Here is a 26,614-nt window from a genome sequence, read left to right as displayed (position 1 = left end):
AAAAACAGAGCTAACTGTTTTCCTCCTTTAAACCTACCTTGCCTCCAAACTTCACTATTTCTGTTGAGAATGCCACTAATACTTATAGTTATCTAGGTCCATTATTCCTCCCCACTGCATCTCATCCCATATCTTCCCCAGTGAATTGCTAAATCTTATCTATGTTCTCTTTACAATATGTCTTGCATCTGTATTCTTTCCACCCACAGAGCTGCTACGCTAGTTCAAACCCTTCAGTCAATCCATCCAACAACAAGCACCTATTTAGTGCCAGTCATTTGATAAGCATTTACTAAGTGTCTACTATCTTCTAAATGCTAGGGATACAAAGGTAAAAACAAAATGGACCCTGCCTTCAATGACCTTTTTTATAAGGGGAGACAAAATATCTGTATACAAATAGAAGTTTATATAAAATAAATAGAAGATATTTTTGAAGGAGAGGACATTAGCAAGTAGAAAGGGATATCAGGAAAGGCTTTATAATGAAGATAGTGCTTAAGTAGAGTCTTGATGGAAGTATTGGGTTCTATGAGGCAAATGGAGAACATTCTCTGAAGCATGATGGACAACCAGTGCCAAGGCCTAAAGATAGAGTGTAGTTTGTGAGAACCATCAATGAGGCCATTTTGGCTAGACTTCTCACAGGAACTATTGCCGTAGTGCCCTAACTGGTTTCCTTGCTTCATTCTTTCCCCTATCCAATTCATTCTCTACCTTGATGCCAAATTCATATTTCCCAAACATAGCTCTCTCTATGTTGCTACCCTACTCAAAATTTTTCATTGACTTCTTATTGTGCCTAGACTCCTTAGCCTGAGGTTTTAAGCTCTCCACTTACTGGCTTTCTCATACTTTCCCAACTATGTTTCATGTTATTCCCCTTCATGTACACTGTTCTAGCCAAACTGGCCTAATAACTGACCCTTTCTGTCTCATTTTTTTCACAGTCTAACTCATCAGTTAGTAGATCAGATAGTAGATCTACCTACTATGAGCCAAGCACTGTGCTAAGCATGGAGGATGCAAAGATAGAAATGAGGCTTTGCCTAGAGTATATCACTCCTCATTTTAGCTTCTTGAAGTTCCTAGCTTCTCTTAAAAGGCCACTTCTAACAGGGAATCTTTCTTAGTCCCTCCCTCTAATTATTTTGTATTCACATCTCTGTATACATGTAGAATATATAGTCATTGAAGGACTAATTTTTTCTCTTTGTCTAGATCACAGTACACATTTAATTAATGTTAGTTGAATCTATTGAAATGCAGATTGAAAGTAGATCTTTCTATCATTAGTAAATATTAATATCCCAAGTAAAGTTTTTGCATTATGAGGGAAGACATTTACTGTTATCATCTGATATATTTTGAACAGATGGCATACAAAATTATCTTACCTAAGGATGGCTTTAAAAGACCTTAGCAGATTTATAAAGTTTCACTCTCCATTTTGTATGTGTATCAATATGGTTTTCATTTGTTGGAGGTGATAAATAAAGTTGTCATCTTGCTTTTATTTTAATCTCTGATTTTCTTTTATTTCTTTACTTTTGGGGGCAGCTAGGTGGCGCAGTGGATAAAGCACTAGCCCTGGATTCAGGAGGACCTGAGTTCAAATCCAACATCAGACACTTGACACTTACTAGCTGTTTGACCCCGGACAAATCACTTAACCCTCATTGCCCTGCAAAAAAAAAAAATTAATAATATTTCTTTTCTTTATAGTTGGAGTGTTTAGATGATCTACTAACTATAGCCAGTAGGTTAGCCATGATAAAATAAAGGGCCCAACTGTTTTCTTCTTTTGCTGTGAGTGGAATTACTTTTTCTGCTTGATTCTAAAATTACAGACAATACATCCCCCAATTGAGAAATGGTCAAAGGATATGAACAGGCAGTTTTCTGATGAAGAAATCAAAGCTATCTATTCCCATATGAAAAAATGCTCTAAATCACTAATGATTAGAGAGATGCAAATTAAAACAACCCTGAGATACCACCTGACACCTATCAGGTTGGCTAAAATGACAAAAAAGGAAAATAATAAATGTTGGAGAAGCTGTAGAAAAATTGGAACACTAATTGGAGCTGTGAACTGATCCAACCATTCTGGAGAGCAATTTGGAATTATGCCTAAAGGGCTAATAAAGCTGTGCATACCCTTTGACCCAGCAATACCACTTTTGGGTCTTTTTCCCAAAGAAATCATGGAAGGGGGAAAGGGACCCACATGTACAAAAATATTTATAGCTGCTCTTTATGTGGTGGCAAGGAATTGGAAGTTGCCCATCAATTGGGGAACGGCTGGACAAGTTGTGGTATATGAATGTAATGGAATACTATTGTGTTGTAAGAAATGATGAGCAGGAGGAGTTCATAGAAACCTGGAGGGTCTTGCGTGGGCTGATGAGTGAGTGAGATGAGCAGAACCAGAAGAAAATTGTACACAGTATCATCAACATTGTGTGTTGATCTACTGTGATGGACTGGATTCTTCTCACCAATGCAGTGGTACAGAAGAGTTCCAGGGGACTCATGATGGAAGAGGATCTCCAAATCCAGGAAAAAAAAAAAAAAGATCTGTGGAGTATAGATGCTGATTGAACCATACTATTTCTTTTGTTTTTGGTGCTGTTGTTTTTTATTTTGAGGTTTTTCCTCATTGCTCTGATTTTTCTCTTATAACATGACTAATGCAGAAATATGTTTAATGTTATTATATATATATATATATATATATAAATATATATATATATATAAAAATAAATAAAAACTGCTGTCTAGGGGAGGGGAGGGAGGGAGAAAAATCTGAAATTGGAAAGCTTGTATAAACAAAAGTTGAGAACTATCTTTACTTGTAACTGGAAAAAAAATACTTTATTTTAAAAAAATGATTGTAAAATTACAGACAATAAATGCAAAAATAGCTATTGCTAATCTTGAATAGTAAGAGAAATACTAAAGCTTCATATCCCTTAGAAATTAGTAAAAATCAGGTTTTATTAAAATAATTATAGTTAATAAATTTGACTCGATAAAAAATTTTAAGATTTCTGAAACAGCCTTGCTAATGCATACAAATAATATACTTTTTCTGACTTTAAGTATTATTTCCCATTTTTTGAAAAATAGTGTCTTTTTGGGTATTTGCTCTAAAAGCATCAGAACTAGCATGCCATATGTTAGAATTAGCGAATGGAGGTTAAAGTGAATCACTCTCAACTTTCAAAATGGACTTGTTTGCCTTTAAAATTTCATGATTCCATTTTTTCTTTTCTCCAACCTCCCTCATTTTTTTGCAGTGCACATGCAAAAGTCTATTGTGAACAAATTGCTGACTGGGTGTTTAATCCCCCATTATTGATACAAGATAAAGGTGTTGTGGACTTGACAAAAAGGGTTTTTTTTTTGGAGGGGAAGAAAATAAATTAGTAAATGTGATATAGAGGCATAAGTGGGTTGACCCATGCTGGATAGGCTCTTCTATTAAACGATTCTGACATTGAACTAGCTAAGATAATGCCTTATGATAGTAATGTTTTTCATTTTCACAAAGGATTTTTAGAATTTCTTTTTATTGTTATAATACCCTTAGCTAAGAGAAAGCCAAATCACACCACATGCCAAATCAAAACGAAGCCATGCTATTCCCTAAATCACCTTATTTAGAATAATGTGCCATCAATGCACCATCTTCTGTTTACTGGAAAAAGTGGAGAATAATAATAATAATAATAACTAACATTTATATGTTTTACATATTTCATTTGATACAGCACCACTGATAGGTGCTATTATTATCTCTATTTTATAAATGAAGAAAACTGAGGATTAGAAAGGTTAAGTGACTTTTCTGTAATTACACAACTAGTAAATGTTTGAAGCTAGATTTGAACCCAGGTTTTCTTGACAATAAGTCCTATCAATTGCAGTGTTTGATTTGCTCTCAGATCAAGTTGCTGTGCGGATTGGCTTTGCCTATCTTGTCTTTTTTTTTTTTTTTTGGTGAGGCAATTGGGGTTAAGTGACTTGCCCAGGGTCACACAGCTAGTAAGTGTTAAGTGTCTGAGGCCGGATTTGAACGTGCTCTATACATTGCACCACCTAGCTGCCCCCACCTGTCTTTTCTTGTTTCAAGGAAAGGTTTACTGGGGGAGGAAGGTTATATGTAGAAATATGTGGTATAGAACAAAAAATATCAATAAAGCTTTCAAACTGATTTATAATGAAGTGAGCAGAACCAGAATATTATGCACAGTGACAGCAATATTGCTTGATGGAGAACTAACTGTGAATGACTTAACTATTCTCAGCAATACAATGATCCAAGATGATCCCAAAGGACTAATGATGAATACTATCCACCTCCAAAGAAAGAACTGATATTGATTGAACACAGACTGAAGCATGCTATTTTAAATTTTCTTCCATTTTTTCTTTTATTTAGCCTTCTTATACAAAATGACTTAATATGGTAATGTTTTCTATAATTATACATGTATAGCCTATATCTGATTGCTTACCGCCTCAGTAAGGGGGGAGGGAAGGAAGGAAGGATAGAATTTGGAACTCAAAACTTTTAATAAAAATGTTTGTTAAAAAATAAAGCTTTTAAAATTAAAACCATTTATGAATATTAAAATAAAAAAAGAGTCCTCTGCAACTGATGTTGACTTATTTGTTGCAATTATTTTCTTGATGGTACTTTTACAAATACTTATCATGAACACTATAATATGAGATGACCAAATGTCACATGAAATGATTTTTCTTGTTGCCTTTGGACTCACAATAAAATTAATTTCACCATCTCCATTATTTGTCTCTCCTTACGAGAACTTGTGTACCATCCTTTCACATAGCTGCAATTTCCCCTTGTTTTCTAGTTTCCTTTATTAAATGTCAGTATTGATAGTTTTACTTATTTTTTTATTTTTTTTGGGGGGGGTCGTTGGTTTTTTTTTTTTTTTTGCGGGGCAAAGGGGGTTAAGTGACTTGCCCAGGGTCACACAGCTAGTAAGTGTCAAGTGTCTGAGGCCGGATTTGAACTCAGGTACTCCTGAATTCAGGGCCGGTGCTTTATCCACTGCGCCACCTAGCTGCCCCAGTTTTATTTTTCCTATATTGCGTCCATTTGGTCATTACATAAAAATCATTTTGACTAACAAAAGCTATGTTGGTGTTTTGTTTTTTTAAAATTTAAAAAAGTGACTTGCCTTTATAGCTGGCATTTCGCAATCACACTTCCAGATTAAATGCTATCTCATGACAAAGAAAAACAAACAAAAATATCTAGTATAGAAAGTGTGTGACTAGGCTTGGGGTCAGGAAGCTCTGGGTTCAAATACTCCCTTAGACACTTATGAGCTATGTGACTTTGGGTAAGTCACTTAACCTCTTTAGACTTAATGTTTCCTCATTTGTAAGATGAGCAGGTTGGACAGAGCTCGATGGCCTCCAAAGTCCCTTCCAGTTCTAGATACATGATCCTATGTCCTTTTTGCCATGAAGGTGGAGTGTTTTTCACTAACTCTTCTCTAGAACCTTTGTTGTTTTTTTCTATTACTTAGAGTTCAACTTTTGGTATCCTCATTTATATTGTTGTAGTCATTACATAGAGGCAGCTAGGTGGCTCAGTTGATAGAGTGGTTGACCTGGAGTCACAAAGACCTGAGTTCAAATGTGGCCTCAGACCCTTACTAGCTTTGTGACCCTGGGCAAGTCACTTAAGCTCTGATTGTCTTAATCCAGTGGAGAAGGAAATGACAAACCACTCCAGTATCTGCCGAGAAAACCCCTTGTAACAGTATTGGCATGCTATGGTCCACAAGGTCATGAGAGTTGGACACGACTGAATGACTGAACAAGAAGTCATTGTGTGTATTGTTCTTTTGATTGTGCTTATACAAATCATACCTTGTTTCTCTGAATTCCTCATCTTATCATGTATTACTGCACAGTAATACTTGATAACATTCATATGCTGTAGTCTTTTCAGGCATTCCCCAATTGATGGGGACCCATTTTGTTTTGAGGGGTTTTTTATGATAAAGAGTGCTACTATGAATTTTTTGGCTTATTTTTGTTAATACTTGTTTTTGTTTTTGACTTAGAATTTATGCCCAGTAGTGAGATTGCCCAAAGGGTATGGGAAGTTTAGTTACTTTGCTTGTAAAATTCTCAAAATGAAACACAGAACAATTGGACTCTGCTTCATTAGTGTATTAGTGTGCTTGTCTTCTCACTGCCTCTGCAACATTGACTTTCCCATCTTTTTCATATTTTCCCACTTGCATGTAAGGTGAACCTCAGTGTATTTTAATCTTTATTTATCTTTTAGTGATCTGGAGTATGTGTTCATGTGATCATTTGTAGTATGCAGTTTTTTTGAAAACCATTTATCTTTTGGGGAATGACTCTTGGTGATCTATATTTTTGTTAATTCCCTGTATATTTTATATATGAGACTTTTATTGGTGATACTTAATGCAGATACTGCGCATGTTCCAATTTCTCTTCTAATTCTCTCTATTGATTTTATTTGTGTAAAACCTTTAAAATTTTATCAGTCACATACGCTGGGAGAAAGTGTATAAGGAGCAATAAGAAGGCCAATATAACTGGATCCTAAAGCAAAGTTGACGGGTAATAAGGTTGCCTGGAAAGGTAGGAAGTGGCCAGGTTAGGAGGGGCTTGAAAATTTAGACAGAGGCCTTTATACTTGACCCTAGTAGTAACAGGATGCCAGTGGAACAGATTAAATAGGGCATGGGACATAATCAGATATGCATTTTAGGAAGATCATTTCAATAACATCAGGGAAGGTGGATCAGAGTGGGGAGAGGCCTCAAGGCAGGGAAATCAACCAGCAGGCTATTCTGATAGTCTAGATATGAAGTGATGAGGGCCTGCACCAGTGTATTTGCATTGTCAGAGGAGAGAAGAGAGCATGTATGAAGGATATAACCAGGAAAGAAATGAATACTTGATTGGAATATGTGTGGTGAATGTGGGTGAGGAGGCAAGGATGACACCTAAGTTGTCAGCCTGGGTGTTTGGGAGGATGGTTGTAACCTTTAGTAAGAAGGAAGTTAGAAAGAGGGGAAAGTTTGGGAGGAAAGATACTAAGTTCAGTTTTGGACATGATGAGTTTATGATGTCCAGAGGACATCCAGTTTGAGTGTCTAATTGGCAGTTGGAGATTTAAGACAAGGTTGGGAAAGAGGTTAGAGTTGAACAAGTAGATCTGTGAGTTATTGCCATAGAGATAAAAACTGAAAACAAGGGAGTTGATGAGCTCACCGAATGAAATAGCATAGAGGGAGAAGAGAAGAAGGCCTAGGATAGGCTTGGGGGTATGAACTGGTTAAAGATCCAGCAAAGGAGACTGAGAAAGAGCACTCAGATAAGTAGGAGGAGGATAAGGAGAAAGCAATTAAAAAAAACAAAACCTAGAGAGAAAATAGTACCAAATAGGAGGTGATTAACAATGTCAAAGGCTTCAGACAGGTCAAGAAGGAGGATTGAAAAAAGGCAATTAGATTTGACAAATAAGAGCATTGGTATCTATGGAGTTTTGGTTTAATGATGAGGCTGGAAGCAGATAGCAAAGAGTCTTAGTTTGCTAATATTTAAAGTGAGGAATTTGGACTATGGGCTATATGGTGCAGTGGATACAGTTCCAAGTCTAGAGTCAGGAAGACTTGTCTTGGTGAATTCAAATCTGGCCTCAGACACTAGCTGTGTGATCCTGAGCAAATCACTTAACCCTGTTTAACTCAGTTTCCTCATCTGTAAAATGAGTTGGAGAAGGAAATGACAAACCACTCCAGTATCTTTGCCAAGAAAACCTCAAATGGGGTCATGAAGAGTCAAACATGATTGAAAATGAATGAAAATTGGGCAGCTAGGTGGCGCAGTGGATAAAGCATCAGCCCTGGATTCAGGAGGACCTGAGTTCAAATGTGACCTCAGACACTTGACACTTACTAGCTGTGTGACTCTGGGCAAGTCACTTAACCCTCATTGCCCTGCAAAAAAAAAAAAAAGAATGAAAACGAACAAAATTTAGACTATAACATCTCTGTTAAAAATCCTTCCTAGTTAAAAATCTTGGAATCAAGTCAGTTTTTCCTGTATCTAGTATTTCTTGTTACAGGGCATTTTTAAGTGATTCCTCAGTGAAAATCTCTTCTCTTACTCCTCCTCCCCCCCAATTCGTAGAACACTGTGATGAGCACCGTTAATGACTGTTAAAATCTGGCACAGGTCATACAAACTTTGTCTCTAGTGATATAGATACCTGTAAGAACTGTTGATTGGCAAGAACTATCATAGTTCCCCATAGAAACTATGACTTAATCGTATTTGTTTTGTTGGGGCAATCTGGCTTCTTAGGACTAACCATAAAACAGCTTAGTAACATATTTCTCTAATTTTTTTTTCTAAAGGGAGTCTTCCAAGGAAATTAATAGACTGCCTTTTCTCTGAAATGGAGTTACTTCAAGGCAGTAAAGTTTTGTAGCTACCTTGAAAATGAGAATAGGCTTTTAAAAGCTTAAAACAGAGAAACTTGCTATTAAAAAATACGTGAACAGTCTTTCCATTAAGTTCTTATTAAGAAGACTGCTTTAAAAATAATATAGATAATCTCTTCTCAGTTATTTTCCATTATTTTGTTTTTATTCTATAATAAACAAATTCATCAGACAAAGAACTGAGTGCCAAGATTGTCATCGTCCTTACTCTTGGAGGAGTATGCAGAATTTTCTAACAAGTAGTTCATGTTCTTGAATAATTGGGAATCTTTGTATTAGCAATTGGTGTTTGTACTTAGATTTTAAAATTCAAGACATTGTGCATGCATGTTTATGCATGAACCTGTGGTCATGTGCTGACATGAGATATATATGAAATTATATCATAATTACATTCATATATGTATGAAATTAAAGATAAAAATTTGACATATGATCTTAGAAGTAAGGAATAAGACTTTTAAAAATGGATATGTCTTGATCTACTAGTTTTTTCTGTGTTAATTAGTGCAATTAATGCTGTCATATGTAGTAGGCTTATTAAAATATTTTGTTTTCATTTTTTAGGAGAGCACTATTTGATACAGGATGTGTTTGGGAGCTCTTTTTAGGTGGTTGTCATGAAATATAAACAGCAGTAGTTTTGTTCCAATGGCTGTGGTTATATAAAGATTTTAGAATTATGTGGGAGAGATTGTTCCTTTTCCAAACAGGTATGATAATGCAATATTTAGTGGGAGCACTGTATGTTCTTTTGCCTGGCTATTTGTTCTGAAATTCTAATAAAATAATGGCTGAACTTGTATGGGAAAATGCTGTGTATGACACACCTATTGATAACTTGATCCTTGATTTCTAGGTAAAGATAGCAAGTAGTGTACTAGACTATAAACTCCATGAAGGCAGGTACAAGGTAGGCATTTAAATATCTGTTGAAATAAATATCAATTTCTAATTTTTAAGGATTGCCACTGTCCAAAATTTTCTCACATAGTTACCTTCCAATGATAAGATTCTTTGCATTTTACTAGATTAGTCTTCTAACAATCAGCTGGCTCATAATCTTGCCTCTTAGTCCAGTGTACCAGTACTTGGATGCACTGACATAGTGCTGCTATAACAAAGACTTTCAATTTTCTCCAGGACTTACCTTCCTCAAATATCCCTATTCTTCTTCTTTTTAAAATATCCCCATTCTTAACAGTATCTTCAATCTTTCCTCTGTCATTGGCACCTCTCCTTCTGCCTTCCATCATGTATAGGTTTCTTCTCTTGAAAAAACTTTATTTGATCCTGCTGTTGTCTCTACTACCTTATTGTTCTCCTTTGTTTAGGGGAGGGAATGTGGCTTAGTGGAAAGAGCACTCAGCTTAGATTCAGAAGACCTGGAGTTAGCTCTATTACTTACTAGCTGTATGAAGTCAGGTGAATGACTTCTCTCAAATTTTCAGTTTTCTTATCTATTCAATGGGAATATTAATATTTACATTACATACCTGATATGGCTATTTTGAAAGGAAGACTTTTCAGGCTCTAAAATTTCATATAAATTCTAGCCATTCACCAACAAATTTTTTCTAGTTGCCAAGGCTATATTCACCTATTGCCTCTATTTCCCAATCACCCATTTTCTTCTTCACCTTATTTCATTACACTCACAAATCATCATTTCTTTATGCATTCTTCAATAGGATACCCCATAATTTCCAGTTTTTTGCTACTACAAGAAGACCTGTTATAAATATTTTATGCATATTTTCTTCTTTGTTTTCTTGGATATAGGCATAGTAGTGTATCACTGGGTAAAAGGGAATGTATATATGAAAAATTGCTCTAATTCACTGTTAATCAGAGAAATGTAAATGAAAACAACTCTGAAGTATCACCTCACACCTATCAAAGTGGCAAATATAACAAAAAAGGAAAAAAATTGGATGTTGGAATGGGTGTGGGAAAACTGGAACACTAATCCATTGTTAGTGGAGTTGTGAAAAGATCTCTAACCATTCTGGACAGCAATTTGGAACTGTGCTCAAAGGGGTATAAAACTGTGCATACCCTTTGATCCAGCAATACCATAGCTAGGTTTATATCCTAAAAACATCACAAAAAAAGAGAAAAAGACCTATTTGTACAAAAATATTTATAGCAGCTCTTTTTGTGGTGGCTAAGAATTGGAAATCAAAGGAATGACCATCAATTGGGGAGTGGCTTAATAAGCTGTGGTATATGATGGTGAAGAAATATTATTTTTCTATAAGAAATAACAAGCAGAATGATTTCAGAAAGGCCTGGAAAGACTTATATGAACTAATGTATAGTGAAATGAGTAGAACCAGAAGAATGTTGTATACAGTGACAGCAGTATTGTTTTATGAAGAACTGTGAATGACTTAACTATTCTCAGCAATATAATGATCCAAGACAATCTCAAAGGACTAATGATGAAGCATTCTATCCATCTTCAAAGAAAGAACTGATATTGATTAAACACAGACTGAAGAATGCTATTTTTTACTTTCATTTTTTGCTTTTATTTGAGTTTCCTTGTATAAAATGATCAATATGGTGATGTTTTACATAATTGCACATATATAATCTATACTGCCTCAGAACGGGGGAGGGGAGGTAGGGAAGAAGGGATAGAATTTGGAACTCAAAACTTTAAATAAAAATGTTTATTATTAGGGGTAGCTAGGTGACGCAGTGGACAGAGCACCGGCCCTGGAGTCAGGAGTACCTGAGTTCAAATCCAGCCTCAGACATTTAACACTTATTAGCTGTGTGACCCTGGGCAAGTCACTTAACCCCAATTGCCTCACTAAAAAATATATATATATATATTATCATTATTATTATTTTTTTTTTTGCCTAGCAATGAGGCTTAAGTGACTTGCCCAGGGATACACAGCCAGTGTCAAGTGTCTTAGGCTGGATTTGAACTCAGGTCCTCCTGAATCTAGGGCCTGTACTTTATCTACTGCGCCACCTAGCTACCCCAAAAATGTTTACTATTAAGAAAAAATAAATAAAATGGAGATTATAATATAAAAATAATAAAATAAAATATCTTTTAAAAAAGGGAATGTCCAGCTTAGTGATTTTTGGTCATAGGTCTAAATTGTTTTCTAGACTAACTAGGTAAATCCATAGCTCCTTCAAAAGTGCATTACTGTGCTTGTTTTTCTGTAGACTCTCCAACAACTGTCATTTTTCTTTTCCTTTTTTTGGTCATCTTTTCTTTAATTTGCATTTTTCTAATGATTAGTGATTTAGAGCATTTTGCATACGGTTATTGAAGCTCAAATTTCTTCCTTTGGAAATCTATTCATATATCTGACCACTTGTCTATTGGAGAATATTCTTATAAATTTAAATCAATTCCTTATATACCTTGGATATAAGTAAGACCTTTACCAGAGAAACTTACTGCAAATATTTTTTCCCCTAGCTACCTGTTTCCCTTATAATTTTTTTCTTTTTGGTTTGGTTTTTTGTTTTGTTTTTGTAGGCAATGGGGGTTAAATGACTTGCCCAGGGTCACACAGCTAGTAAGTGTCAAGTGTCTGAGACTGGATTTGAACTCAGGTACTCCTAAATCCAGGGCTGGTGCTTTAACCACTGCGCTATCTAGTTGCCCTTCCCTTAAAATTTTAACTGCATTGGTTTTGTTTGTGCAAAGCCTTTTAAAGTTTTATGCAATCACAATTGTTCATTTTATCTTTTGTAATTCTTTCTATTCTTTGTTTGGCTGTAAACCTCTACTTACCTAGTCCATAGGTCTGAAAGGTAATTTCTTTTTTCTATTCTGTTTTGTTTCTGATATCACCTTTTATGTTTGTCAGGTATCCATTTGAAACTTGCTTTGGTATATTGTGTGAGGTGCTGGTCTATAACTAATTTCTGCCAGAGTATTTTCCACTTTTCTTAGCATATTTTTGTTGTTGTTTTGTTGAGTAATGAGTCTTTATTTCAGGAGCTAGGGTCTTTTGGTTTATGTACCTAATCTGCTCCATTGATTGACCTCTCTGTTTTTAAGTAGTACCCAAGAGTTTGTAATATAGTTTATAGCTTACTTTATATTTAGTACTATTATACTCCCTTCTCTCCTAGTTTTTTCGCTGTTTCCCTGAAGATTTTTGTCCCTTTGTTTCTTTATGAATTTCATTATTATTTATTCTAGCTCTATAAAATAATCTTCTTTGGTATGACACTGAATAAATAATTTAGGTAGTGTCATTTTTATTACATTGGCATGATGTGCCCATCAGCAATTAATATTTATTCAATTATTTGTCCTATTTCTCTAAGGAATGGTTTCTAGTTATATTCATGTAGTTCTTGGATGTCTCCTCAAAAGTAGTATCCCAAATATTTTGCACATTATGTAGTTTGAATGGAATTTCTCTATCTTATAGATTTTCGTCAGAATATACAGGAATGCTAATTTATTTTATATCCTGCAACTTGGCTGATTTATTGTTTCAGTTAATTTTTAGTTTAATCTTTTCAGTGGTCTTTCTGCTACACAATATATCAGATATAGTCCTGGGTATTAAATATTATTAAATGCAATTTTTATTTTATATAAGGGATAGATGGTAGTATCTCTTTTATGGATGAGAAAAATGAGGCAGTTAAAGTTTTTTTCAGAATTATAGAGTTTGGAATAAAATCTGGGTCTCTTGATTACTACTACTCATTTCCCAAACCACTTTTCTGAGAAAAATATGAAAAAATATTTTTAAAAAATGAATACTGAGTTGGTAGAATATTTTGAGTTTATTTTCCTGGGTTTTTTTTTTCTGTAAAGGCTTTTTTTTTTAAATGAATTTTGATCAGAAAGATCACATGCTTTTTGATGAAAGCAGTTTCCTGAGATATAGTTGTCGTAAATATTTTGTCTAAATATAAAGTAAAGCTTATGCATATAGTATGAGATAAGAAGATCATAAAATCTTCCTTTGTGCTGTTCACTTTAGCAAGTAACTTTCACTGCTTTTACAACATGGACTTTGAGATGTTATATAATAATAGTTTTATGATTCTGTGTTTGGGTTATTTTCTCAGATTTGTATAAAGTTGAACATGACTTCTTCCTTGGATAATGTTTCCTGTCTATGGCAGAAGCTTTAAGTCTGTCAACTGATTCATGACATCTTTTATCCAAGAAGAACCTCATGGAACTAGGTGACCATACACGTTTAATATTATGAAAAGGGTATATATCCTTGTTTTGGAACTTAACACTTTTCAGGGGAGGGACTTAACCCTTTTTGCAAGAGAGCTGAACTAGAAAGCCTCTGCTCTCCTTCTAGCTCTGGATATGTGACCCTTTAAGAGGTTGGAGCTGCTAGAGCTTTCATTGCACTGGAATGGTCTTTGAGCACTTTATGCTATAGTGAGGCATCAGAGCAGGACTTTAATGGAGGGGAACAAAAACAGAAAATTAGAAAAGACAGTGTCTATAATGTCACGTTAAACCTATTAACAAAGTGCTGTGTGAGTCGGGAGAAAGAGCTTATGAGTTAGACTTTGGGGAGAATGGGTAGAAATGCAAGAACTTAAATAGGGAGGAAGAACAATTTATGTAGTTATTATCTCCTTATCACATTGGCTTTCTGGGATAAAGGGCTTAAGATGAGCACTGGTTTTCATTTTTAGTAGTTTAGGACTTATGTTTTTGTGGCCTATTGTCTAACCTGCTTTGTGGCTGTTTGCATGGAGGTGGCTATAACATTCAATAGAACTGACCCATTGTGTCTTAGAGAACTGAATGGTGGATATTTTTATTTGAAAATTCCCATAACTTAGTACAGGGGATGTACTGAGCATGCATTTCCAGAACGGCTCAGAAGTTATAACTAAGGTGCCCGTGTAAGGGAAAAATCCATCCTCTTCTCAAAAATTCTCTGGAACTCAGCAGTGAAGTAACAAAGGATCTTTATTTTCTTCTCATGAGAAGGAGGCACCCTAGTGTACCACTAGTGGGTGCCCAGAAAGGGAGTTCGCAGGCCCTGTTTTATACCCTAGTCCCTAACTCTAATGGACCTTTTCCCCTTTTTCATCACAGTCTGATTACTCAAGGGTTACAATCTACACGCAAAAACTAGCTAATCAGAATGCAGTATTCCCACCACTCTTACTTGTATGGGCATAACTCAGGAGTGGACCTTATACTTCCTTATATGGACACAACTCTGGAGCGGACCTTATTGAGATCAGGGCTCCTTGAACCATGTGACCTTGCTAACCTGAGGGGGAGGAGGGGATCTGAGACCTTTGCCCTACAAACAGGTCAGGGGGAGTATGACTGACTGCCAAATCCACATTGAGAGGAGACAACTACCCATTTTCTCACAGCCAGTATGTTGATTTCAATTTGAATTGTTTTACACTGACATTTTTTATGATCATAGATTTAGAGCTAGAGAAAACATAAGACATCAGTCTTAACATCTTCTCTCTGGCTCACTCCCTTTCTTTCCCCAGTCTTCCCTTATTTTAAGATGAGGGAAGTGAATTAAAGCCCAGAGAGGTAAAGAATCAGGATTTGAACCCAGGCCCTCTGATTTACAGTCCAGTGGTCTTACCATAACCACATTGAATGATTTCTCATAAGGACATCTAGGTTAGGGCTTCTTAAACTTTTTCCACTTGTGACTCCTTTTCTCCAGAGAAATTTTTATGCAACCCCAGATATATAGGTATAAAAATAGGTAAACATAACTTTTTGCTGTTGTCAAATTTTTCATGACCCTCACATTCAGTTCTGTGGCCCCATTTGGAGTGACAGCCTACAGTTTAAGAAGCTTGGATCTAGGTGACTCAGTGGATAGAGTGTTGGACTTGAAGTAAGAAATACCTGAGTTCAAATAGTACTTCAGACACTTATCAGCTATGTGGCCCTGGGCAAATCGTCTAACCTCTTTCAATCTCAAGTGGTTACCTATATAAAATGAGAAAAATTATAATATTTAACTTACAAGGATGTTGTGAGGATTAAGTGAGAAAAATAAGTAAACTACTTTGAAAACTTTAAAGCACTATATAAATTCCATTTTTTAATTCCAGACTAACAATTCTGTAGTTATTAAGGCTGAACTTTTGAATGGTACACTAAGAAAAATAATTTGAGAGAGGCAGTTTGATGTGGTGGAAAGAGTATGGGATGATCCGAGTTCAAATTGTATCTCTGGTACTTACTGTTTGACTGTTGGTAAGTCACTTAAATCCTCTGTTTTCCTGTCTGTAAAATGGGTATAATAATAGTACCTAAATCATTAATTTGTTGTGTGAATCAAATGATAGACTAAATGGAAAGCACTTTGCAAAATTTAGAAGCACTATAGAAACATAGCTATTATGTGAAGTTTTTGCAAACCTTAAAGCACTAAATAAATGTATATAGTTATTATATCACTTTAATAGTTCTTACCTGAGACCAAAGAGTTAAATTTTGCTGCATGCTTTAACAATTTCTGCACTGATCTTTTTTTTGAAATATTTTACACTGAGGCAGAAATAATTATATTTCTACTTTAAATAAAAATATAATGATGAGGTAGGTGTTTTCTAAGGGCCTTAGGTATAATTATGTAGCACTATTTTCATTGTTACATAAACAACTAAACTTCCACATTAATCAAACATTTACAGTCAAGAAACATTTATTAAGCACCTTTTGTATGCCACATTCTCTGAAGGAAAATTTGCATTTGACATATACCCCTTTTCAGCCCTCTTTAATACTGTTTTTATTTAAATTCTTTGTACTGGAAGTCTTTGGTGGGAGAACTATTTTGCCTTGGGTTTTAAGTTGGGAACAAAATAAAGGGTAGAATTGTGCTTATTTTCAGAGAAAAGAAGGTCAAACATTTTGGGATTTAGGTTGACTTTTAATTTTTCATTTTTATAACTTATACAATTCCTGTCTTCAGGAATTAATATAGGGAAACATTAATATAAGTGAGTTATGTTAAAACACTACACAAATGTACTTTGAGAGGCCATTTTAAAAAGTGTACTTAGGTCTAGGTTGACTTATTATTTGTTGACAATTAATTTACAAAGGCATTTTAATGCCCTCAGAATTGAAAACCGGATTAAAATGGATGTAAAATTTTAACATGTTAGAACAAATTTCTGTTGCTATAGCAATTCAATTGTTTGTAATTTGTGATAAAAGTTTGTAATATTTCCAGCCAAACTGATTATTGATGTAGTATGGGTGACATTTGAGCAGTAATGAAGCCATTGTGCGTATGTGTGTGTCAACATGATTTCAGTAAGCTTTTATTGTGACCCTTGAGGCCACTTCTAGCTCCAAGATTATGTGTTGAATTTTGCTAGAACTTTAATATCTGTCTTGTATAAACAGAATACAAATTGTTCATGTTGTTTCCTTAATTAGCCATTGTTAGGATAAAATTCAAACTCCTCTCTCTAGCATGTAAAGTACTCCACAATTTGACTCTTGCCTACTTTTCCAGATTTATGTCCTATCACTCTTTTTCACGTACTCTATGTACTAGTCAGACTGGCTTATTTGCTTTTTCCCCAGTACTTGGGACTTCTTTTCCTGCCTTGGTGCTGACTTCTTCCCTCTCTTCTTAGAATATTCTCCTTCCTTCTGCCTCTGTCTCTTTCCTATGTGGCTCAGCTCAGGTAAATGAATGAAAAAAGCATTTATTAAGTAGTTTTGTATATGAAAACTGTACTAAACACTGTAGGTACAAAGAGAAAAACCAGACAACCCCTGCCTTCAAGGAGCTCCCATTCTAATTGAGGAAGACAATGTAACCAGAAGTATCCTGGGCTAGCCAGATGGAAAGGCCCCAGGTTATTTAGGAAGCTGTGGTAAAGCAAATGGCTATGCTTCTTTAACATCATTTCCACTGACAAAGCCATATCCATTTCTGATGGACCATTTAACATTTTGATAGCTAGAACTTTTCTGAGTTTTCAGTAGCTGTTCTGGAGGGGGATGGAATGACAAGAGAACAGCAACCCTTGCAGAGGAAATTGCCACAAAGGCTGCTTTCCTGCACAATAGCTGCCAGGGCTAGGTTCGCATCTGGGAGGTGCTGTTCTTTCCAGGGCTCTTTAACTTACCTGTTCTGTCTGTGGCAGATGGTATGCCTTTGGCACTGTGGGTAGTGTTGTGTTTTTTTCTCCAAGGGATACTCCTCTTGATGTGTTTAAAGGCTGAATTGGAAGAGGGTAATGGTCTGGGGGATACTGCTATTCACAAGACTCTTGGTTCTTGGTTTGTCCTGTTAAGGAATGTTAAGGGGTCCCCTGAACTTGTCTTTGTGAGTTGCCATGTTTTCCAGAAACACTGGATCTAGAGTATGCAGGAGGCCCTGAATATGTCAAAGATGACCTCCCCTCCCCACCCCAGCTGACATAAAGTGTTGTTTGCATCCCCAATTGGACTCCCTGTGTGTTCTTGAGAGTCAAGACAGGCACCAGACAGTCTGCATTAGGCTTGTGCAGCTGGGACCCTTATAGATAAACAGATCATTATATCTTCATGGTCTAGCAGTTCTTAAGGGAAAAGAATGTGGCTTTTGCCATTGCTGCCCCTCTTTGGCAGGGGTTTTCTTCTTTTTCCCACCTTTACTGCATCTTTGCCTTCCCATGCCATGCCCCTTTAGGTGGAGATTTCTGGTATCTCCTCCTTCCTTTGTCCTGTTGTCATAAATATGCAAACTTCTATATGGATTGTTAACTCTTTGGGCTCCACATGTATGTTCATTTCTCTTGTAATAAGCTTAGTTTTCGCTTTAGTTTTGTGAAGTTGCAATTGCCTGTTGACAGTCTCCACCAGGATATAAGGGAGGTTGTGGTCATTGTGGCAAGTGCATGTTGTCGCAAAGTCTTTTTTCATCCCCTACTTGTTAGTACTCTTCCTCATCAAATGACCTTGTATTTACCTCTCTGTACATGTTGTTTCCCTCAGTAGAATTAATGTAAATTCCTGAGGGCAGGAGCTGTTTCCCTCTTTTTTTTTTTTTTTTTGTTTAAAGGGGAGTGAGGGTGGGAAGTATTTGTGTCCTTGTGGGCTTAGCTCAGTGTCCTAGCACTTAGAATACGCTTATTAATTTTTTTCTTTCATTGCCTGTATTCCTAGAAACTAAAATTGTGCCTTGCACATTCAGTAGGTACTTAATAAGGGTTTTCTGAAATGAATTTGCAATATTCTTTGATAACTTGCTAATGCAACTATAGTTAATTTTTTCAGTTATTTTTGCAGTTCATGATTGGGCATTGACCTTTATGTTTAAAAAGTTTTTGCCCATTTAGAAGTTATCCATTTATGAATTAAGGCAACACACATTTTATTCCAATACCTAGATATAAATGATATTATATTGAGAACACAAATTTGACTTTTTGTCTTCAATGTTCAGAGATAATGAATTGGAAAATGTTTTGTTTTTTAAAAGTGTTTCTGAAATGTAGGACTTCAAAGAACTAATTCTGTTATAATGTTTTTCCTCTTAGGACTTCAGTCTGTTGAGCCTTTATGAATAAAAAGTTCACAGCATAAATTATTTCTTACTCTATATGTACTTCAAGTACAATGATGCTATAGACAGCAGCAAACTAGGAAAGAAAAAAGGATTTACTACTGAAGGATGAATAGTGAAGAAGAATTCTTTGATGCCGTTACAGGTGAGTAGGATAAGAAGTCAAAATAGAACAAACCTCTGGTAGAATTTATTCAAGTTCTTGAATTCTGGTAAATTTTGATTTTTAAATTTTATATTGAACTTGACAAACATCAACAAAAACAAACCGTTTTTATATAAAGAACAAGAGAATTATATGAGAAACCATGAATCTCTATTACATACAGCTTTTTTAAAAGTATATAATTAATAAATTGAGCATGTTAGCTACCAAGCTGTCCTACTTGTCTTTTTTCCTCTAAGCCTCCTTTTCTCTCTTTGCATTTTAAAATGCTTCATTCATGTTCTTTTTTCTTTTTCTGACTTTTCTCACTAGCCTTTTTCTTTTTCTACCTCCCCAACAATTAAAAAAATTATTCTTGTAATAAGAAAAGTCAAGCAAAACAAATCCATACATTGAACATATTTGAAAAGGATGTCCAATTCTATACCTCTTATCCATTACCAACCTATCAACTTATCAGGAGACAGGTTTTATTTCTGACAAATTTAAAAATATGAAGCACATTGTCTGTTGTACTAGACACTATAGGTAATACATCTTCAGAAAACAAATTTTGCTTGAGCACTTTCTACCATTATCACAGGATTGCTTTGAAGAAAGTATTTTATAAAGCTTAAAGCACTATGCAAATGTCATTCACTATTTTTTAAAAATATATTTCTTCAATTACATGTAAAAACAGTTTTTAATATTTGTTTTTAAAATTTTTTGAGTTCAAGATTCTCCCCTTCCTCCTTTTTTTCTCCCTTGAGAAGATAATTTTATATCGATCATATATGTTCAGTCATGCAAAACATATTTCCACATTAGTTGTGCTGTGAAGGAAAATACAAAGAAACCCGAGAAAAATAAAGTTTTTTTAAAAAAGTGGGCTTCAATTTGCATTTAGAGTCCATTAAATTCTTTTTCTGAGATGGATAGCATTTTTAATTCTAAGTCATTTGGAATTGTCTTGGATCATTGTATTGCTGTACAGTTGATCATCATATATTATTGCTGTTACTATATATATTGTTCTCCTGGGTTTGCTCATTTCACTTTGCATCAGTTTATATAAATCCAGGTTTTTCTGAGACCATCTTGCTTGTCATTTCTTATAGCACAATGCTATTCTTTCATAACAGTATACCACAACTTATTCAGCCATTGTCCAATTGATGGGCATGCCCTCAATTCCCAGTTCTTTGCTACTACAAAAAGAACTACTATAAATATTTTTGTACATATAGATTCTTTTTCATTTTTTTCTTTTTAAAAATCTCTTTAGGATACAGATCATGATATTGCTGGATCAACGGCTATACACAGTTTTATAGCTTTCGGGGCATAGTTCCAAATTGCTCTATACAATGGGTGGATCAGTTCACAACTCGACCAACAATGCATTAGTGTCCCAGTTTTCCCACTTCCCCTCCAGCATTTGTCATTTTCCTTTTCTGTCTTATTAGCTAATCTGATAGATGTAAGATGGTACCTCAGTGTTGTTTTTATTTGCATTTCTCTAATAGATCATTTAGATAATTATTTCATATGACTAGATAGCTCTGCTTTCTTGATCTTAAAACTGCCTCTTCATATCCTTTGACCATTTAGCAATTGGAGAATGATTTATATTCTTATAAATTTGACTCAGTTCTCTATATATTTGAGAAATGAAGCCTTTATCAGAGAAGCTGGGTGTAAAATTTTTTCACAGTTATTACTATGTATTTCCCTCTATCCTATTTTCCCCATTTATCCTTCTCTCTCTTTCTCCTTTTACTTTGTCCCTCCTCAAAAGTGTTTTGCTTTTGACCATTGCCTCTCCCAATTTGCCCTCCTTTCTATCAGTTACTTCCCCACCTTGCCCCTGGCCCTGCTTCTATTATCCCCTTTTCTTCTACTCACCTGTAGGATAAGGTAGATTTTTATACCTGACTGAGTATGTATGTGTTTTATTTCATCTTTGAGCCAATTCCATTGAGAATAATGTTCAAATATTGTTTGTCTCTCTCCCCGCCCCCCACCCCCCTCATCTTCTTCTCCACTGTATATGGTCTTTCATGCCTTTTATATGTGAGGTGTTTTGCCCCATTCAGTCTCTTCCTTCCCTCTTTCTCACCCCTTAATTTTATTTTATTTTGTAGATATCATCTTATCATAGTCTAACTCACACCCGTACCCTCTGTCTATGTATACTCTTTCCAATTGCCCTAATAACGACAAAGGTCTTAGGAGTTACAAGTATCTTCTTCCCATGGTGGAGTGTAAACTTTATTGAATCCCATATGATTTCTCTTTCTAGTTTTCTTTTATTTGGTTCTCTTGAGTCTTGTATTTGAAAGTCAAGATTTTCTATTCAGCTTTGTTCTTCTCACCAGGAATACTTAAAAGTGCTTTATTTCATTAAATGTTCACACCCCCCCCCCCAATTAAGTATTATATTCAGTCTTACTGGGTAGGTGATTCTTGCTTATAATACTACCTCCTTTGCTCTCCAGAATATCATATTCCAAGTCCTCTGATCCTTTTTTGTAAAAGCTGCTAAATCTTGTGTTATCGTGACTTTGGTACAGTGATATTGGAATTATTTCTTTCAGACTGAAATATTTTCTCTTTGACCTGGGAGTTCTGTAATTTGACTACAATATTCCTGGGAGTTTTCATTCGGGGATTTCTTTTAGGAGGCAATCTGCGAATTCTTTCAACTTTGGTTTTACTTCCTTATTCTATGATATCAGGGCAGTTTTCCTTGATAATTTCTTTCTTTCTTTTCTTTTCTTTTCTTTTCTTTTTTTTTTGATAATTTCTTAAAAGATGATATCCAGACTCTTTTTGATCATGGTTTTCAGGTAGTCCAATAATTCTTAAATTATCTCTCTTGAATCTATTTTCTAGGTCAGTTGTTTTTCCAATGAAATATTTCACATTTTCTTCTATTTTTTCATCTTTTAAATTTTGTTTTATTGTTTCTTGATGTCTCATGGAGTCATTAGCTTACACTTACCTATTCTAACTTTTAAGGGATTTTCTTCTGTAAGCTTTTGTACTTCCTTTTCTATTTGGTCAGTTTTACTGTTTAAGGAGTTCTTTTATTCAGCAAAATTTTGTATATCTTTTTCCTCAGGACCAATTCTGCTTTTTAAGGAGTTTTCTCTTCAGTGGATCTCTGTGCCTCTTATCATTTGATCTATTCTATTTTTCTTAGGGTATTATTTTCATCAGTATTTTTTTGGGGGGTGCCTTCTTTACCAAGCTATTGTCTCTTTTTTTTTTTTAATGATTTTCTTGCATTACTGTCATTTCTTTCCCCAATTTTTCCTCTACCTCTCTTATTTGATTTTTAAAATCTTTTTTGAGCTCTTCCAGGAATTATTTTTGGGCTTGACCAATTCACATTTATTTAATTCACATTTTTTTCTTTGAGGCTTGAATATATAACTGCTTTTTACTTTATCTTTTGAATTTGTTTTTTTACTTTCCCTGCCACTGTAGGAACTTTCTATGCTCATGTTCTTCTTCTTCTTCTTCTTTTGGCTAAATTTCCAGTATATTTCTTGACTTTTGACTTTGACCCAGAAATACATATGGACAATGCAACAGAGTCCTGCACCCAGTGACAGCAAAGGATCCCCTGTAATATCCTTTTGACCCCCTTACTGTTCGTGGGCTGAAAGCTCTGGAAGGCTATGCTGGACTGTGGTCCACTCTCATTCCAATGAGACACCTGTTCCACCTTCCTCCTAAGTTATCTTGGGCTGGAAAATTATTTCACCCAGTCCTTTTGTTGGTTCTGCTGCTCCAAAATTCATTTTGAGGAGTTATTTGAAAGTTGTTTGGAGGGGAATTTGGGAGAACTCAGGTGAGTCCCTGCCTTTACTCAACCATCTTTGCCCCTCATTTTAAAAGTCCAATTATTATTGTTTATTATATGATATAGCATATATATTTTGTCCATAGCAACTGATGGAGATAGCTTTCTATGACCTGGAAGGTTTGTGGTCTATACTGGGAAGGGATGAATGAAACACCAATCCTTAAGTACAAAACCCTTTGCTAGCAGCAGAGGGAGATAAATGGATGAGTAAGCCAACTCTGCCTTCAAGGAGTTTACAGTCTTTGTATGGGAGGAATTATCCAACTTTTAGACAAATAAATAACTATAATACGAGGTTGGATGTGATCTAGAAGCTATCTTTGGGGTATAAGTGAATGTCCATTAATGCCTATTTATTGTAAAGGAAAATGAAAGTAGCTAGTGCATGGTATTGTGATACTGAAATTTTTAATACAAAACAATAATATTCTATAACTGTGTAGGTAAAAATAGTCCATAGTATGCCAGGAGATACAGAGCGAAGTCTGAATTTGGATGATGGAAGAAATGTGAAGTAGCAACTTTTAAAAAATTATTAAATAGTTTTTCCATTTTCCCCATTATTCTATTCTTTTATCTTGACTTCTGAGTTTCATAACTTTTCTTCTAATATTAATATTTTGTTAGTCATTCACATTGTATGAGGTACATTGTAATAGAGCAGAATTCTGTAATAAAATTTGTTCACAACTCTTACTTTCTCCTCAAAATACAGTACTTTATGTAACTGTGCTTATGACTTCTACATGGTCCATTATTGTACTCATGTTTATTCTAAGCCAGGAAAAGAAATGTTTTGAATTTTCATGATCCAGATTTTTAAACACTATCTTTTATATACCAAGTCTGAAATAATTATTGATCAGAAGTGAATTGGCCTTTCTGTGGTTATGTGTTAATTATGTCTTTGAAGATATGATCTAGTGCTCAACTAAAGTAAAAGCCTAATTTTTCTAATGTAATTGATAAACACACCACCTTAGACTTATTTCTTTTAGTACTTCCATTTTTGTGCAGCCTTGTTAAAAGTCACAGTATTAGAACTGTGCTACTCTTTACCTTTAACTTATCATGGAATTTATTGACTTTTTTTTTTTAAGTGGATCCTATTTTACGGAGGCAGCATAGGATAGTGGAAAGAGCACTACACATGCAATCAGGAGAGACTTTGGTTCAAATCCCACCTCTGACACTTAATTAGTTGTGTGACTATGGTCCCAGCCACTTAACCTCATTATAATATTTGTAGCACCTATGTCATAGGGTTGTTGTGAGGCTCTACTGAGAGACCATATCTAAGGCACTTTGCAAACTTTGAAAAGCTCTATGTTTGCCTATTGTTATTATTCCACAAGCTAAATTTTTGGGTATAATTTCTCATCGAGAGGAAGTTTGGTGTGGTGGATAGAGATCTGTATTCAATTTCTGCCTCTAACCCATTTAGGCTGTGTGACTCTCATTGTTCTAGAATTAGGAAATTCTGTAACTGTTAGTTGCAGAGAAGGTTTTTAACCTGCCTTGGTAAAGGGAGTTTACTCATTCGGGAGTTTGCTGTACTAATGAAATTACATTTTCAGTGCTTAGCCCTATTTTTCATTGTTTCTTGACTAGAGTTCTTCATTGGTTCTAGTCTTTTAATGAAAAGCTTCTTAAACTGTGGGTTGTGACCCCATATGGGGTTGCAGAACTGAATGTGGGGGTGTGAACAATAGGACAACAGTAAAAGGTTATGTATTCCTTTTTTATATACCTATATACCTAGGGTTATGTAAACATTTCTCTAGTGAAAAGGGGTCATAAGTGGAAAAAGTTTAAGAAGCCCTCTTTTAAAGTATGCTTCTAAGTGATCAGCTATTTCAGTTTCTTTAGTTTTCTCACATCTAAGGTGGTTGTCCTCTTTTGAACTCCCATTGCCTATAGTTATTGTTAGGTAATTACACCCTTGGAATAAAGTGCTATTAATATGTAACCTCACCTTCACATCTGGTAGACCATTTTACTTTTTTATTTTTTAAAAAATCATTAAAGTTACATGTAAAGGTAGTTTTCAACATTTGTTTTCATAAGATTTTTAGTTCCAAAATTTTCTCCCTCCCTCCCATCCCTCCCTAAGACAGAAAACAATCTGATATAGGTTACATAGGTACAATCACATTAAACATATTTCTGAATTAGTCATGTTGTGAAAGAAGAATCAGAACAAAAGGGAAAAACCTCAAAAAAGGAAAAAAAAAATCCAAAAAAGTAGAAACAGTATGGTTCAATCTGCATTCAGAATCCACAATTCTTTTTTCTGGATGTAGAGAACATTTTCCATCATGAGTTCTTTGGAATTGTTTTGGATCATTGTATTGTTGAAAAGAGCCAAGTCTAAACATAAACAAAATAAAACAATAACAATAAGGAAAGTGTGTGTGTGGGAAATATACTTCACTCTGCATTCAGAATTCCTCAGTTCTTTGTTAGAGGTCCATATATCATTATGGGTACTTTGGAATTGTCTTAGATTATTGTCTTTATCAAAAAAGCTGAGTCTTTCACAGTTAGTTGATCATCCTTACAAAATCATTTGATTCTTACAACAATCCTGTGAGGTAAGTGCTGCTTTTATCCCATTTTATATATGAGAAAACTGAGGATCAAAAGTTTTTTTTAAAGAGCCCAAGGTTCAAAAAACTGTATATAGACTTTAATACTCTTGAAACAAGGTAATGAAAATGTCTCATCAGTTTAATGAGACAGAACAGTAAAAACTGATTTTTAATAGAATACTTATTTGATATGATTAGTTTAAACAATAAGTGGACATAGCTTTTGGTACAGACTTGAGAAAACAAATTGCCCTCCTCCCCACAAAAAAAGCAATTATAGTTCATATCCAGTCATCTGACAATTTTTGAAATAATTCATTATTTAAAGGAACATTTATTTACTAATGCTTCTTTTGAATATTGGCTTGCTTTGGTAATTTGGACACATGATTTAACTGGTGTGACTATTCCCTCCATGGTATGTATCATAAACCCATGCACTCCTTTTCATATTCAGTTCTTGTCCATGTCTTTTTTTTTCTAAATAGGTGTTGAAAATTGGCACATGATTTAAAGAAAATCAAGTAATAATCCTTTTTTTTTTTTTCCTGCGGGGTAATGGGGGTTAAGTGACTTGCCAAGGGTCACACGGCTAGTAAGTGTCAAGTGTCTGAGGCCGGATTTGAGCTCAGGTACTCCTGAATCCAGGGCCGGTGCTTTATCCACTGGGCCACCTAGCCGTCCCCCAATAATCCATTTTTAAAAATTCTACTGATATTCAAGATAATACTTTTATTTGGCCTCATCCTTAGGGAAACTTTTCAGGGAATTTGTTTACTAATTTTTTTTTTTTTTAGTGAAGCAATTGGGGTTAAGTGACTTGCCCAGGGTCACACAGCTAGTAAGTGTTAAGTGTCTGAGGCTGGATTTGAACTCAGGTACTCCTGACTCCAGGGCTGGTGCTCTATCCACTGCACCACCTAGCTGCC

At 35.0% G+C, this 26,614-nt stretch overlaps 1 protein-coding gene across 6 annotated transcripts in view; it reads left to right on the top strand.

Annotated features, from left to right (window-relative positions):
• The window catches only part of OSBPL2 (oxysterol binding protein like 2), a 125,640-nt gene that overhangs the window by 34,211 nt on the left and 64,815 nt on the right, over positions 1 to 26,614 (top strand). For 4 of the 6 annotated variants that reach the window (XM_043984063.1, XM_043984064.1, XM_043984067.1 and 1 more), the window contains one exon: positions 19,047 to 19,217. The exons of 1 other annotated variant lie outside the window; for it this stretch is intronic. In XM_043984063.1, coding sequence (XP_043839998.1) covers positions 19,181 to 19,217 — 37 coding nt within the window. In that variant the 5' untranslated portion in view covers positions 19,047 to 19,180. Of the gene's footprint in view, positions 1 to 17,100; positions 17,205 to 19,046; positions 19,218 to 26,614 lie in introns of all 6 variants that reach the window. One more of the 6 variants, XM_043984065.1, reaches the window with a different exon arrangement.

Source organism: Dromiciops gliroides, chromosome 2, assembly GCF_019393635.1.
Source record: "Dromiciops gliroides isolate mDroGli1 chromosome 2, mDroGli1.pri, whole genome shotgun sequence".
In the NCBI taxonomy this organism is placed as follows: domain Eukaryota; kingdom Metazoa; phylum Chordata; class Mammalia; order Microbiotheria; family Microbiotheriidae; genus Dromiciops; species Dromiciops gliroides.
The sequence above is the reverse complement of the archived record's forward strand: the minus strand, read 5'-3'. Positions and strand labels throughout refer to the sequence as shown.